Below are 15,723 nucleotides of genomic sequence, written 5' to 3' on the forward strand. Positions count from 1 at the left end.
GGACTGCCCACTAGGATGCCCACCACGGAAATCGTAAGTAGGGAGATATGCTGCTTTGTGATCTGAGCACAGAGCAAACACCTCTCTTATCCTCCCCATGGGGACAGGCCTCCTCCCCCGCAGTCCCTCTGCTCCCCCAGCACAGAGGGCAGCAGGTATGAGAGCTGAGAACCTCAGGCAAAGGAAGCTGACAGAGCAGAGACAAAGGATGCGATGGGAAGGGGAAGTAAGTACCTTTGAACTCCTAAGCAGCCTAACTGTGGGCCTGCAGTTAGATCAGCCATTGATCAGAAGCCCAGGCCCCAAGACTCCTTCCTGGGACTTGGAATTTGGTCACGTGGGGACCCATTTTGTTCTCAGATCTGTGAGGTGCTGCTGGTCTACCTCTGTGCTGTGGGGACAGAGTGCATTTGTTCCCTGAAGTCTCTGAGCCCATGGGCTCAAGGCTTGTCATGTGGCCACAAGTACACACATGGGGGAGGGCATCACTCAGTCCCCCCCAGGGGGCTCTAGAAAGGCCACTCTCCTCTCCGCATGCTTCTGGGGCCACAGGGAGCCAGTGTCTCTGTGGACACACACACTTACACATTCAGGCACACGAGTCTCCTTCTCGGCCTTTTGGAATGGGCACTAGGCTAGTGGTTTCTCCTCCCTTGTAGAGGTTCCTCTTGTTGTAGGGCCAAGAGACAGTAGCCTAACAGTGGCCCACATCTGCCCCTGTGGCTGAGAGTGCAAACGCCCAAAAGTGGGTTCATTAAAAAAAAAAAAGACTTTTATCTGATATTCTCCTAGCTGAGCTTTACTCTGACCTACCTTCATAAATCAGATCTTTCAAAACATCCGCGTAAGAAGAGGTGACTAGAGGCTGGAGCCACAGCACAGTGAGCAGAGCATCTGCCTTGCACACTGCTGACTTGGGTTCAATTCCTGGCACTCTATATGGTCCCCCACCTAGAGTGATTCCTGAGCACAGAGTCAGGGGTAAGCCCTGAGCATTGCTGAGTGCAGCCAAACAAAATAAAAGAAAACAAAGGTAATAAGGGATCATCTACATATTTATGGTCAGCTTTTTAATCAGCGGCACCAGATAGCTGGATGCCAATATTTTTGTTGTTGTTAAAAAAATTTTGGTTCTGTGCTGCTGAAGTTAAACCAACAGAAGGGTTTGAAGTGATAGTACAGTGGGGAGGGTGTTTGCCTTTTGTGTGGCCAACCTGGGTTTGATCCCTGGCATCCCATATGGTTCCCTGAACACTGCCTGACTGCAGAGTCAGGAATAACCCCTGAGCACTGCTAGGTGTACCCCTACCTCCAAATAAATAAATAAATGAATAAATAAATATAAATAAATAAAACCAAAAAAAGGGAAAGACAAAAAGGAAAATTTCAAAACAAGTTTAAGAAAATTCATGTAAGGAGGGCAGGGGTGAAATAGTCCTGAAATGGTCTATATATGTGGCAAGGGAGGATTTTCAAAACATTTTCTATTTGTCAATTTTTGGTGTTTTTTTGTTAGTTTGTGGGCCACACCTGGCAGTGCTCAGGGATCACTCCTGGTATGTTGAAGTTCAAGCCTGGATTGGCTGCAAGGTATGTGCCCTACCAGCTATACTATCTTTCAGCCCAACTTATATGTTATTAACAAAAATTATATAGTAAATGTTGGTGAAAATCTTAAAACATTAAAACATATACTCCACGGGCTGGAGAGACAGTACAGGAAGGGGTTAATACACTTACCCTGTATGTGGCCAATCCAGGTTTGATCCCTGGTACCACATGGCCCCCCAATATCACTGAGGACAGAGCCAGAAATAGCCCCTGAGCATGGGAGGGTGTGGCAGAACACCCTCCCCTTCCCCTGCCGTGCATTTGTGTGAGTGTCCCCAACTTTTTAGACTGAAGCTCATGAGCCCTTAGGGTAACTCGATAGAAACTGAATGTGAGAGGGTTGTGAGCATGTGGGCCACAGGAGAGTTATTATTTTTGGGGCCTCACCTGGCGATGCGAGGGCTGACTCCTGGGTCTGAGCTCAAGGATCACTCCTGGCAGGGTTCTGGGAACTGTAGAAAGTGTCAGGGACCAAAATTGGGTTGGCCATGTGCAAGGCAAGTGCTCTCCCTGCTATCCTATCTCTCCGGCCCAGGAAAAGCTTTCTGAACTGAGCACTCATTCAAAATCAAGCTCCTCAAGAACCCGAGGTGCTTCTGGCAGCACTTGCGCAGGGTGGCATCTCAGGAGCCAAGAGGGGCGGCAAGTGGAAAGAGTGTAAGAGGCCCCCTGTGTGCTCTAGAACATGGCACTGCTGGGGATTTCCCCCCACAGCGATGGCCCCACCCCCACCCCATTTCTGCAGCACCTCCCCAAAGCCAAAGCTCACTTCTGGGTGACGGCTTTCAGGAGGGGCCAGAAGGCAGGCTGCGGCAAGGGCTTCCATTGGGCACGCTTCTTCCTTTTGTCTCCCTCCTCAGTGAGGATGTGCTTGGTGTGCAGACCATGGATGAACATGGCCTCCACGGCACTGTACACGGTGTTGGCGTCGGCATCCTTACTCGTCACCACCATGTCCCAGGACACGTACTGCTTCTGCAAGGCCTTCATGGAGCCCACAAGCCCCTTCTTGATGACCTGGAGGGCGGCGCGGACAAACACCAGGTTGGTGGCACCCCTCGGAATGCCACTCTGTCCTCCACCATACACGGGATGGGGCACACCCACACCAACGCTTTGTCCTGCTGAACTACCGAACTAGCACCACCTGACGCTAGAGGCACAGAAAGAAAATTCACACATACACACCACTCAGAGGAAGCCGCTGTTTGTTAGGTTTTTTATGCAATAACATTTGCGTATGTACTTATTTGGATACGGGGTGGCGGAGGCGGATTTCCGGAGGCCCAAGGGCCCCTCTAGTGATTCTCAGTAGCTGGCATGGCAGTTCAGTGTGAGGGCCTAAGGGTCTGTGCTACCTGTACTGCGCAGTGCTGGGCATTAGCTGGGTCAACCCCAGATTGTGGGGGCCACCAGAGCCATGCCCACTGATGCTGGGAGGCCAGGTGGTGCTAGGGATGAAACCTAGGTCAGGTGCACACTACGAGTGTGCCCTAACTGCTATACTCTGTTCTGGTCCCAAGTAGCAATTAAAAAGTTTTTCAAGGGCCAGGGAGCTATGCAACAGGAGGGGCATAAGCTTCACTGCAGGAGGCTTGGGCCCAACTGAGCACCACCAGGAGTAGGCCCCAACACCCTCCCGCCACACCCAGCCAGGAATAGCCCTTGAGCACCACCTGTGTGGCCCCACCAAAAATTACCCAACAAAATGTTTTTTATGCTTCCTTTTACCAAAGCTTCCAGAAAAGTTGCTGCCAGGATGACTTCAGCACATGTAGTAGCACCAGGGTTTGGATTTGTGGCCTCAGCGGCTTGTGGCCTCCTTCAGGCTTTAAGCCACAGGACCACCTACAGCCCCTGGTGTATCTTTTTCTTAACAGAGTCTATTCCTGCTATGCATCCCTGGGTGGGCCTGAGAATGTTTGGGGGATGCAGTGACTGGGCTCAAAATCAGGGCCTTGAAGACAAGAGCTGGCCCTCCCGCTCCCCCTTCCCGCTGCCGTCTGCGTCCCCGGAATTTCTGAAGCCACTCCCTGCCCGCCCTGCGCACCCCGTCTCCCGAACCGGCTTGTAACTGCGCACGTCCTTCAGGTACGAGGACCATCCCTCGGCCACGCCCTCCCGCTCCCCCTTCCCGCTGCCGTCTGCGTCCCCCGAATTTCTGAAGCCACTCCCTGCCCGCCCTGCGCACCCTGTCTCCCGAACCGGCTTGTAACTGCACACGTCCTTCAGGTACGAGGACCATCCCTCGGCCACGCCCTCCCGTCCCCCCCATCAACAGGAAGACACTGGGTCGTGGCCTGTGCCTTAGTGGGCGTGGTCTCAAAGTGGGCGTGGCCTATTTTCAGAGCCGCCAACGCTAACGCAGCCGCAGTTATTCTTTCCTTCCTCAGCTCAATCGGTACCGTGCATTCCTTTGAAAATTCACTTTTGCGATCTCAAACACTTACGCAAAATAGCCAGTAGCTTAGGCTGACAGTATATAAGCTATCAGGGAATAAGGGAAGTTTAGCACAATCGGAGCCCCTTCTTTCCACAAAAAGGAAGAGGAATAAATAATTACAAGGTTCCAACTCTATACTTCCGTGACAATATGAAGAAGCAGCGAAAATCCCCTCCGCGAAGAGAGGGGGAAGAAAAGATACCAGAAACCTCAACAGATAAACAATTCAGAGAGGAAATCTGGAGGAAATCTGGAGGAGAGTCGACCTACTCCAAGCAAGTATGGAACAGACATCCAATAAATTAAGGGAGGAGATGAATGAAGCGCTGGAACGGTCTACCAAGAAAATACAGGAAGAAATGAGAGCAGAAATGAGAGCAGAAATTTCAAACCTTCGAACGGAAGTCTCACAAATAAAGCAATCGGTAGATGAAATAAAAATCTCACTAGATGCCCTCAACAGTAGAATGACTACAGCTGAAGACAGAATCAGTGATCTGGAAGATGAGCTGCAGAAAGCTTATAGACAACAACAAATAATGGCGAAAGACCTCAAAATGGCTATAGAGCGAATCAGAGCCCTGGGGGATGACTTCAAGAGGAACAACATAAGAATCATTGGAGTACCAGAACCGCAGGGAAGCAACCCCAATGAAAAAAACACAGTCAAAGATATCATTGCTAAGAAATTCCCAGAGCTGGACAAGGCAGGCATCCAGATACAAGGAGTCTGAAGAGTACCAGCAAAAAGAGACCCGAATAAAAAGACCCCAAGGCATATCATAGTCAGAATGACGGATACCATGGATAGAGACACAATTCTGCAAGCAGCAAGGTCAAGGAAGGAAATCACATACAAAGGAGCACCCCTCAGATTTACGGCCGATCTGTCAGAAGAAACCCTCCGAGCCCGAAGACAATGGTGGGACATAGTGAAAAAACTCAACGAAATGAATGCCTCACCAAGAATACTTTATCCGGCTAAACTCTCACTCAAACTCGAAGGAACCATACACTACTTCTCGGATAAACAACAGCTCAGGTCCTTCATAGACTCAAAACCAATCTTGAAAGAAGGTATAAAGGGGCTACTGTAAGACAAGGAGGAGCCCTATAAGAACAACAAATCCCACAGAAAGATGACACAAAACCACATCACAATAATCTCTCTCAATGTCAATGGCCTAAATGCACCTATCAAGAGACACAGAGTGGCTAAATGGATCCGGAAATTAAACCCAACATTCTGTTGCCTGCAAGAAACACACCTGAACAAACAGAGTAAACATAGACTCAAAGTCAAAGGATGGAAAACAATCCTCCAAGCAAACAACCCCCTTAAAAAAGCTGGAGTGGCCATCCTGGTATCCGACAACATAGATTTCAGGATGAAAAAGATCAAAAGGGACAGCGAAGGTCATTTTCTGTTTATCAAGGGATATGTACAACAGGAAGAAATCACACTCTTAAACGTATATGCTCCTAACAAACGACCGGCTAAATATTTAAAAAAACTCCTAACAGACTTCAAAGAGGACATCACTAACAGCACAATTGTAGTCGGAGACTTCAATACGGCCTTATCGCCTCTAGATAGATCCACAAGAACAAAACTCAACAAGGAAACACTGACTCTGAATGAAGAAATTGAAGAGAGAGGCCTAATAGACCTATACAGGGCCTTACATCCCCAAAAGAAAGAATACACATTCTTTTCCGGTGCACATGGAACATTTTCAAAAATAGACCATGTACTGGGCCCCAGAACATACCTCAATAGAATCGGAAAAATAGAAATTGTATCAACCATCTTTTCAGACCACGATGCGCTGAAGATAGAAGCTAACCACTCACAAACACGGAAAATCAAATCAAACACCTGGAAATTAAACAATTCCATGTTGAACAATGAGTGGGTCAGGAAGGAAATCAAGGAAGAAATCAAAAGATACTTAGAAACAAATGAGAATGAAGACACGAGCTACCAAAACCTATGGGATGCAGCTAAAGCCGTGTTAAGGGGTAAATTTATAGCTCTCCAAGCATTCCTCAGGAAGGAAGAAAGGACCCACATAGATAGCTTGACTTCACGACTCAAGACCTTAGAAAAGGACCAGAAAAAGGACCCCAAACCAGATCGAAGGAAAGAAATAATAAAAATTAGAGCAGAAATTAATGACATCGAAACCAAAAAAACAATCAGAAAGATCAATGAAACAAAGAGTTGGTTCTTTGAGAAAATAAATAAGATTGATAAACCGCTAGCAAGACTCACAAAGAAAGAAAGAGAGAAAACTCTAATAAATCGAATCAGAAATGAAAAGGGGGACATCATAACAGAAACCAGTGAGATTCAAAAGATCATTAGAGACTACTTTGAAGGTCTTTACGCCACAAAAAAGGAGAACCTAAAAGAAATGGATGGATTCCTTGATTCCTACAATCTCCCAACACTGAAGAAAGAAGACCTGGAATACCTGAATAGACCCATCAATGTTAAGGAAATTGAAACGGTAATCAAAAACCTCCCCAAAAACAAAAGCCCAGGCCCAGATGGTTTCACTGGCGAATTCTTCCAAACATTTAAAGAAGACCTATTGCCTGTTTTCCTCAAACTTTTCCAGGAAATTGAAAAAACAGGAACTCTCCCAAACAGTTTCTATGAAGCACATATCTCCCTAATACCAAAAGCAAACAAAGACACCACTAAGAAAGAAAATTACAGACCAATTTCCCTGATGAACACCGATGCGAAGATCCTCAACAAAATACTAGCAAATAGGATCCAACAACTCATCAAAAAGATCATACATCACGACCAAGTGGGATTCATCCCAGGGATGCAAGGATGGTTTAACATTCGGAAATCAATCAACATAATCCAGCATATCAACAAAAGTAAAGACAAAAACCATATGATCATATCAATAGATGCAGAGAAAGCATTTGACAAGATCCAACATCCTTTCATGATGAAAACCCTCGCCAAAATGGGGTTTGGAGGAACTTTCCTCAAGATAGTCGAAGCCATCTATCACAAGCGTACGGCAAGCATTATCCTCAACGGGGAAAAACTAAGGGCCTTTCCTCTGAGATTGGGCACAAGACAAGGATGCCCACTCTCACCACTCCTCTTCAATATAGTACTGGAAGTACTTGCGATAGCTATTAGACAAGAAAAAGAGATTAAGGGCATCCAGATAGGAAAGGAAGAAATCAAACTCTCACTATTTGCAGACGACATGATACTATATCTAGAGAAGCCTAAAACCTCTACTAAGAAACTCTTAGAAACAATAGACTTATACAGTAAAGTTGCAGGCTACAAAATCAATACCCAAAAATCCATGGCCTTCATATATGCAAACAATGAGGCAGAGGAAAGGGACATGAAAAAAGCAATCCCATTCACAATCGTGCCCCAGAAAATCAAGTACCTCGGAATCAGCTTAACCAAGGAAGTAAAAGACCTTTACAAAGAAAACTACAAAACGCTACTCCATGAAATCAAAGAGGACATGAGGAAATGGAAACATATACCCTGCTCGTGGATAGGGAGAATCAATGTTGTCAAAATGGCAATACTCCCTAAAGCATTATACAGATTCAATGCGATCCCTATAAGTATACCCTTGACATTCTTCAAAGAAATGGATCAAGCAATCCTAAAATTCATATGGAATAACAAACGTCCAAGGATAGCTAAAACAATTCTTGGGAAAAAGATGATGGGAGGCATCACCCTCCCCAACCTCAATCTTTACTACAAAGCAGTAACAATTAAAACAGCATGGTACTGGAACAAAGGCAGAGCCGTAGACCAATGGAACAGGGTGGAATATCCCTACACACAATCCCAAATGTATTATCATCTAATCTTTGATAAGGGAGCAAGAGATGTGAAGTGGAGCAAAGAAAGCCTCTTTAACAAATGGTGCTGGCACAACTGGACAACCACATGCAAAAAAAATGGGTTTAGACCTTGACCTGACACCATGCACAAACGTCAGATCAAAATGGATTAAAGACCTCGACATTAGACCACAAACCATAAGGTACATTGAAGACAAGGTCGGCAAAACCCTCCACGATATTGAAGATAAACGTATCTTCAAAGGTGACACGGAACTAAGTAATCTAGTAAAAACAGAGATCAACAAATGGGACTACATTAAACTAAAAAGCTTCTGCACCGCAAGAGATACAGTGACCAGAATCCAAAGACTATTCACAGAATGGGAAAGGATATTTACACAATACCCATCAGATAAGGGGTTGATATCAATGGTATATAAAGCACTGGTTGAACTCTACAAGAAGAAAACATCCAACCCCATCAAAAAATGGGGCGAAGAAATGAACAGAAACTTTACCAAGGAAGAAATACGAATGGCCAAAAGGCACATGAAAAAGTGCTCTGCATCACTAATCATCAGAGAGATGCAGATCAAAACAACCATGAGATACCACCTCACACCAAAGAGATTAGCACACATCCAAAAGAACAAAAGCAACCGCTGTTGGAGAGGATGTGGGGAGAAAGGGACCCTTCTTCACTGCTGGTGGGAATGCCGACTGGTTCAGCCCTTCTGGAAAACAATTTGGACGATTCTCAAAAAATTAGATATTGAATTCCCATTTGACCCAGCAATACCACTGCTGGGAATATATCCCAGAGAGGCAAAAAAGTACAATCGAAACAACATCTGCACATGTATGTTCATCGCAGCACTGTTTACAATAGCCAGAATCTGGAAAAAACCCGAATGCCCCAAAACGGATGACTGGTTGAGGAAACTTTGGTACATCTATACAATGGAATACTATGCAGCTGTTAGAAAAAAGGAAGTCAAGAATTTTGTAGTTAAGTGGATGGGCATGAAAAGTTTCATGCTGAGTGAAATGAGTCAGAAAGAGAGAGACAGACATAGAAAGACTGCACTCATCTATGGTATATAGAATATCAGAGTGGGAGACTAATACCCAAGAACTGTAGAAATAAGTACCAGGAGGTTGACCCCATGGCTTCGAGGCTGCCTCACGTTCCGGGGAAAGGGCAACTCAGAGAAGCGATCACCAACTACATTGTAGTCGAAGGCCATGTGGGGGAAGGGAGTTGCGGGCTGAATGAGGGCTAGAGACTGAGCACAGCGGCCACTCAACACCTTTATTGCAAACCACAACAGCTAATTAGAGAGAGAGAACAGAAGGGAATGCCCTGCCACAGTGGCAGGGTGGGTTGGGGGGGAGATGGGATTGGGGAGGGTGGGAGGGACGCTGGGTTTACGGGTGGTGGAGAATGGGCACTGGTGAAGGGATGGGTTCCGGAACTTTGTATGAGGGAAGTATAAGCACAAAAGTGTATAAATCTGTAACTGTACCCTCACGGTGATTCGCTAATTAAAAATAAATAAATTATTTATAAAAAAAATAAATAAAATAAAAAAAAGGGACCACTAAGTCAATAATGATTGGAGAGATTGATTGGGATGGGAGATGTTTGCTGAAAGTAGACTAAAGACAGAACATAAAGGCCTCTTACTATCTGTATTGCAAATCATAACACCCCAAATTAGAGAGTAAGAAGGAATGTATCTGCCACAGAGGTAATGGGTGGGTTGGGGTTGGGGTAGCAGGAGGGACACTGGGAACAATGGTGGTGGAAATGTGCACTGGTGGAGGGATGAGTGCTCGATCATTATATGACTGAAATGTAATCATTAAAGTTTGTAAAGTATCTCATGGTGATCCAATAAAAAATAAATAAAATTTCGTTTAAAAAAGAAAAAAAAAAAGACAAGAGCTTGGCCACTGGCCACCTTCTCTATTTCAAAACATGGGATAAGCCACATGGAACTGGGATTCAGAGGCGGACTCCCTCAGAGGGACTGCTCCGGAGCCTGGGGAATGCCTCTAGGCAGGGCTGAGCTTTCCACCTGATGCAAGACCAAGAATGCAGAGCATCAGTAAGAGGAAAAAGTGCTGCGTTAAGAGCCAGAAAACCAAGGAAAGACAGGCATTTCTTTCTTGGTAATAGTCTAGGGACCAGATCAGTAGTGGAGCAGGGCTGGCCCTTGCCCTGCATGTGGTCCCCTGAGCCCTGCAGGAGTGATTCCTGAGTACAAGACAGGAGTAAGTCCTGAGCACACACCAGATGTGGCCCCCAAAACAAAAAACTAGAAAGCACTGTATGGCTTTGGAGATTTTCAAAGGGCTGAGCACATGATACCTGGCATATACAGGGCCTGGCAATCAATCCTCTACACCGCATGCAGGAACTCCGGCGCACCGCTAGTGGAGAGCAGCACTGCTGGAGCCTCACTCCCACCCAAGAGGGAGAAAGACGTGAGACTGCAGAGGCCTGAATTTAGTCCGGCTGTGCCTGTCACCAGTTGGGCCACCTAGACACTTCAGGTTCCTGAGTCCCAATTTCTATCAGATGGAAATTAACTTCCTCATCTATAGCACTGAGATTACTACACTGAGGACAAGGCTGGATTTTTTTTTAATTTTTTGTATTTTTAGGTCACACCTGGCAATGCACAGGCATTACTCCTGGTTCTGCAACCAGGAATTACTGCTGGCAGTGCTCATGGGACGATATGGGGTGCTAGGAATCGAACCGGGGTCAGCCATGTGCAAGGCAAATGCCCTACCCACTGTGCTATTGATCCAGCCCCAAGGCTCAATTTCTTTAATGTACTTTTCTGTCCTCTATATTTGGCATAGTTCCTGATACATGGAAGTGCTCAGTGTTTGTTGAAAGAAGAGATTAACTGGGGCAGAGGTGATGGCTCAAGGCCTTTGCATGTGGGGGACATAGGTTTGATCCCCAATACTGCATGAACCCTAAGCACCGCCAGTGTTAGGAGTAGCTCATGAACTTTGAGCACTGCTGAGTGTGGCCTGAAAATCAAGAATAAACAACTTGAAGGAGGGCAGGGAGACAGTTTAAGAAGGTGCCGGCACCATATGGCCCCCTCGGCATGCTGGTCCGATGGTCTGAAATCACCATAATGTTGCCATGGTGGCCTGCTGGCACCTGTGGGCTAAGCATGAAGAGCATCACAAATGGCTCCATGATGCACGAATTAATTTATAAGAGATGTCCATAATTGGAATATCTATAGAAATAGAAAACATCTGCATGGCTGCTGGAGACCCAGAGAAAGGGGAACAGGAGGAACTGCTACTTGCTGCAGTACTTCTTTCAAGGGGGTGAAAATATTCTAAAATTAGATTGTGGCAACAGTGGGTGGCACAGTTGTGTGATTAAATTAAAAACCACTGACCTGTGTATTTCAGATGAGTTCATGTCATGCCATATATGTACTTATTGACTATTTTAACATATTGCCCTGAGAAACGTGTCATTAAATCCTTTATTTTTAACTGGATCTGCTTCTTATTGCTGATGTATAAAAGGTCTTTATATATTCTGGCTATTAGATCCTTTAAAGATTTTGATATTGGACCAGAGACACAGTATGGGGGTTATGGCACTTGCACTTGCCTTCCATCTGGCTGACTCCAATTCTATTTACTCGTACCACATATGGTGCCCCAAACACTGCAAGGAATATTTACTGAGCACAGAGCCAGGAGTAAATGCTGAGCAGTGCTGGTGCCCAATGCTACCCCTCCGCCCCCCATAAATAAAGGATTTTAAAATCTTTATGGAAGTCCAACTTCAAATGTTCTTCCAATGTCAGATAGTATTACTATACTTTATACAAGGTACAAACAGGGGTCAGAGTGATAATACAGTGCATAGTACTTGTCTTACAAGCAGCTGACCTGGGTTTGACATCTGGTACCCTCTATGAGCCTTGAGCCTGCCAGGGGTGATCCCTGAGTGCAAAGCCAGGAGTAAGCTCAGTAAGCCCTGGGCACCACTGGGGGTGGCCCCAAAACAAAACAAACATACAAATGCTTCATGCAGCTCAACTTTTACAGGGTAGGGCAGGAAGAGACGATGAAGGCACATATGCACCAGAAGCCTACTGCCTAAAGACTCAGTCCTTGTCAGGATGCAAAGCCAGCCAGTGGCTCTGCCCTACCTCTGTGACGTCCTGGGAAGGTGGCATAGGGAAGGACCTTCCCAGGAGAAGCAGCCTATGGGCCCGACATCCCAGTGGCCAGGAGGAGAGAAGACACAACTGAAACTCACAGTTCCTTGCCGACAGAAAATTCTCAGAATAACGGAACATCAGCAAGGAGAAAAAGAAAGCTCAGCTTCTCCCAGGAAGACAACGCAGAATTTGGTTTCAGACAATCCAAACATCATTCCACACCCTGCCTCTCCCAGGGAATTCAAGACCCATAGAGTGGCGAGGAGAGCCCAGGCCCACAGCCACCAACAGGTCCCCTTGCAAGGGGGAAAGAAGGAGCTGAGTGCAAACACCATAGTTGGAAAAATCAGGAAACGCTGTAAATGTCCAAAGACGGTAACTGCCCCAGTGACCACCCACATGGGTGACTAGGATGTAGGTTCTGACCCATGGTGCCCAGAGCCATCAAGAAGCCCCAGGGCAGCAGGCTCACTGGAAATCTTTCAGGGGACCTCCCTGAGCCCCCACGGCACTGATATTTCCCTTTGATCCCCAGTCATATGCTCTAAAGGAGGAAGGAGACTCCGGGAACCGCTGCTGCTCAACTATCCCTTGGCCAGGCCTCCCCTCCCACGTGATGTCCATTCCTTTCCATGTAGTTGAAAGCCTTGTGGCGGCTCTCCCACATCTCTCATCTCATCCTGTTGGCCCTGGCCACCTTACTGGCATGGCCGCCTGGAGGTCCAGTCCATTCTCCAACACTAAGAGCATTTCTACCCTGCCTACAGCTCTACAAGGACCACATGACACCCAGGGAGACAGAGGGTGGTCATATGAATAAGGTTGAGGCTCTGGTCAGGGTTCTGGTCCATGCCCTCCCTCCCCCCGCAACTTCCTACAGCAAGGAGCAGGTCACCATATTCTCCAAATGATAGCTGCAAGGCCTTTCACCCCATGTGAAACAAAAACGAGCAGAAGACAGCACTTCTGGTTCAGTGCATCCCTGAGCCACAGACAGAAACAGAGGCTCTCTCTGGGTTTTGTTCTTTTTGAATTCTTTTGTTTTCAGGTCACACCTGGATGTGCTCAGGGCTTACTCCTGGCTCTGTGTTGAGATCACTCCTGGTTGGCTTTAGGGGATCACAGGCGGTGCTGGGTTGAGTCTTGTTGAATGTGAGCCAAAAGGCCTGACCCCTACCCATGGTACAGTAGCCTCTAGAGCACTGTTGGGTGTGGTGAAAACAATAAAACAGACAAGAGAAAAGAAAGTGAGTGAGAGAGCAGAGGGTCCACAGAAGATGCTGTGGCTGAGGATGCAAACAACCTGTAGGGACCAGAAGCAGGGGCTCATGGTCCATGGGCCCAGCAACCGTTCACACCCCCAGCTGCAAGGACAGGCATGTGTCTGCAGACTCGGCAGTGAAGAGAACAAGTGCTCGGGGCCAGAGAGAGGCTCCACATGCCAAGTGGCTTCACATGCAGGAGTGACGGGATCCTTCGTCAGCACCGCAGGGGTGACAGTGCTCCCATACTTCCGCACAGACTGTGGGAGTATGGGGTAGTCCCTGAGCACTGTCAGGGATGTCACCAAGCCTCACGGGGGGGGAGAGAGAGAGAGAGAGAGAGAGAGAGAGAGAGAGAGAGAGAGAGAAGAGAGAGAGAGAGGGAGGGAGGGAGGGAGGGAGAGGTACAGGTGACACCGCTTGACAGGAAGGGTGGGGAGGGCTCTCCTGCTGACACCGGCCTCCTGGGCCTGCCTGCTTCAACAGTATGAGGCAACACCACTGCTCGAATTTCAATTTGCTACGAGCCAGCAGCTACAAAAACTAGTATGCTGTGGTAGACCCACTCTGCGGGGTCTCCGGGTGTGGGTGGAGCAGCTCCCACTTTGGGCACCAGAACATCAGGAAAGGGTGGTATCTCTGGTCAGCATTCCCCCTGGAGGTTGGGCCCAGCCTCTCTGGTTCCCAGATCTTGGGCTCCGATTCCTTCCAGCCACACTGGAGGCTCACCCCACCAGCCCTGTTCTTGAATCCCAAAGAGGCCCTCAGCCAGTCACAAGGCCAGGTGCCAGAAGGCTCCAACTGCCACCATCTGAATGACAGCCTGAGCCCCATGCAGCTCACTCGTTCACTGATAATCAAAGAGTATTCACTGGATAGACAGAGCGGGTTATCAGCGGGCACGAGCGCATGGTCAAGTAACATCGGTGAACTGGAGCAAACTCCTCTGAGAGGCCAGAGCAGGGCCAGACAAACCATCACTGCAAACAGAGTGTCAGGAACACCAGCAAACACAGCACAGAGCAAGCAGACAGCAGCCCTGGGCGATTCCCCACACAGGCCTGAGACGCTGGGACTCAGGAACCAAATGAGAGCCAGAGTGATGATATAGTGGGGAGGGCGCTTGCCTTACACAGGGCCAAACTGGCTTCGATCCCCAGCACCCTCTATAGTCCCCTGAGTCCTGCCTCAAGTGATCCCTGAGCACAAAGCCAGGAGTAAGCCCTGGGCACTGCTGAATGTGGCCCAAAATAACTGGAACAAAATAAAAGAGCTAAAGGAACAAAGCAGAGTCCCATGAAACATGGGGTTGAAGAGAGAAAAGGGAGACCACGGTGCTTGGCAGAAAGATGGTCTGTCCTTTCAGAAGCCCAAGTCACACAACTCTCCATGGGCAACCGATTCACCCTGTACAATGCTCCAAGCTTCTCTGAACGTATTCTCTAAACTCAGTGTTCACAACTCTGAGACAGAACAGTGGTTGTCCACTTTCACAGAGAAAACTGAGGTTCAGTAGGAATGGGCCCAGAGAAGGCACAAAACTCTCTGGTCTCCTCACCCCAACCCTACGCTTCTCACCAAACCACTGTCACGGGTATTTAAATCAAAGCATTAAAGGCAACTTATTAATGAGACTTTTAGGAGATAGGCAGATGCTCCATTTGGTTAGAGAAGACCTAAACTCACGGAGAACCCACACTGCTGAAGGGGCAGCGGCTCCAGTCAGCTCCCAAGTCCCAGCATACAGCTAGGAAGGAACTGCCCTAGGTTGTTTGGGTTTTCAGTTTTCATTTTCCCCTTTATATTCTTTTGCCTTCTCTATACACTTCCAATTTTACTTGTCCAATTTCCATCTTCATTCTCCCCCCACCTACCCTGCTCAGATCAAAGAACAAAAAGAGAACAATGGCTTAGAAGAGGCTTACATTGAAAGAAGAAACTCATGGGCTGACTTACCTGCCTTGAAAACACTTCATCCAGGAGTAAACAGCAATCTGTGCTCCTGAGAGACTTCTCAGCCATCCCTGCCGGCCAGCTCTCTGGGGCCTGACCCCAGTCCTGTACTGGGCCGCGTGGAACAATAGACTGACTCTCAGCCATGCAGCGGTGGTGCCACCTGATGAATCATGCTCACAGCTGGGGAAGCACAGCAAAGTTTGCTGTTGGAAGAAGCATGACGAGGTTATCTTCTGACTCAGAAGGGCAGCTGACTTTTCAGCCACAAGTGCTCAATGAGTAAATGGCGCCTTCTTGATTTGAGCCAAGCTGGATTTCTGGACAAGTGTCTTGTGACGGGCAGAATGTGGGGTGAGAGAGAGGCTGGGAGAGAGAGAGG

General features: G+C 47.4%; 1 protein-coding gene across 4 annotated transcripts in view; it reads right to left on the reverse strand.

Moving 5' to 3' along the window:
- Positions 1–15,723, reverse strand: part of LOC129406604 (pleckstrin homology domain-containing family M member 1-like) — a 42,280-nt gene that overhangs the window by 23,932 nt on the left and 2,625 nt on the right. For 3 of the 4 annotated variants that reach the window (XR_008631100.1, XR_008631099.1, XM_055144947.1), the window contains 2 exons: positions 15,345–15,673; positions 2,381–2,628 (listed from right to left, as the gene is read on the reverse strand). Coding sequence is in view for 2 of the 4 variants with exons in the window: in XM_055144947.1 (XP_055000922.1) it covers positions 2,381–2,628; positions 15,345–15,488 (392 nt within the window). In the remaining 2 variants the exon portion in view is untranslated. The remainder of the gene's footprint in view (positions 1–2,380; positions 2,629–15,344; positions 15,674–15,723) is intronic. The other variant, XM_055144948.1, reaches the window with a different exon arrangement.

This window comes from Sorex araneus, chromosome 7 (assembly GCF_027595985.1).
Source record: "Sorex araneus isolate mSorAra2 chromosome 7, mSorAra2.pri, whole genome shotgun sequence".
Lineage (NCBI taxonomy): Eukaryota > Metazoa > Chordata > Mammalia > Eulipotyphla > Soricidae > Sorex > Sorex araneus.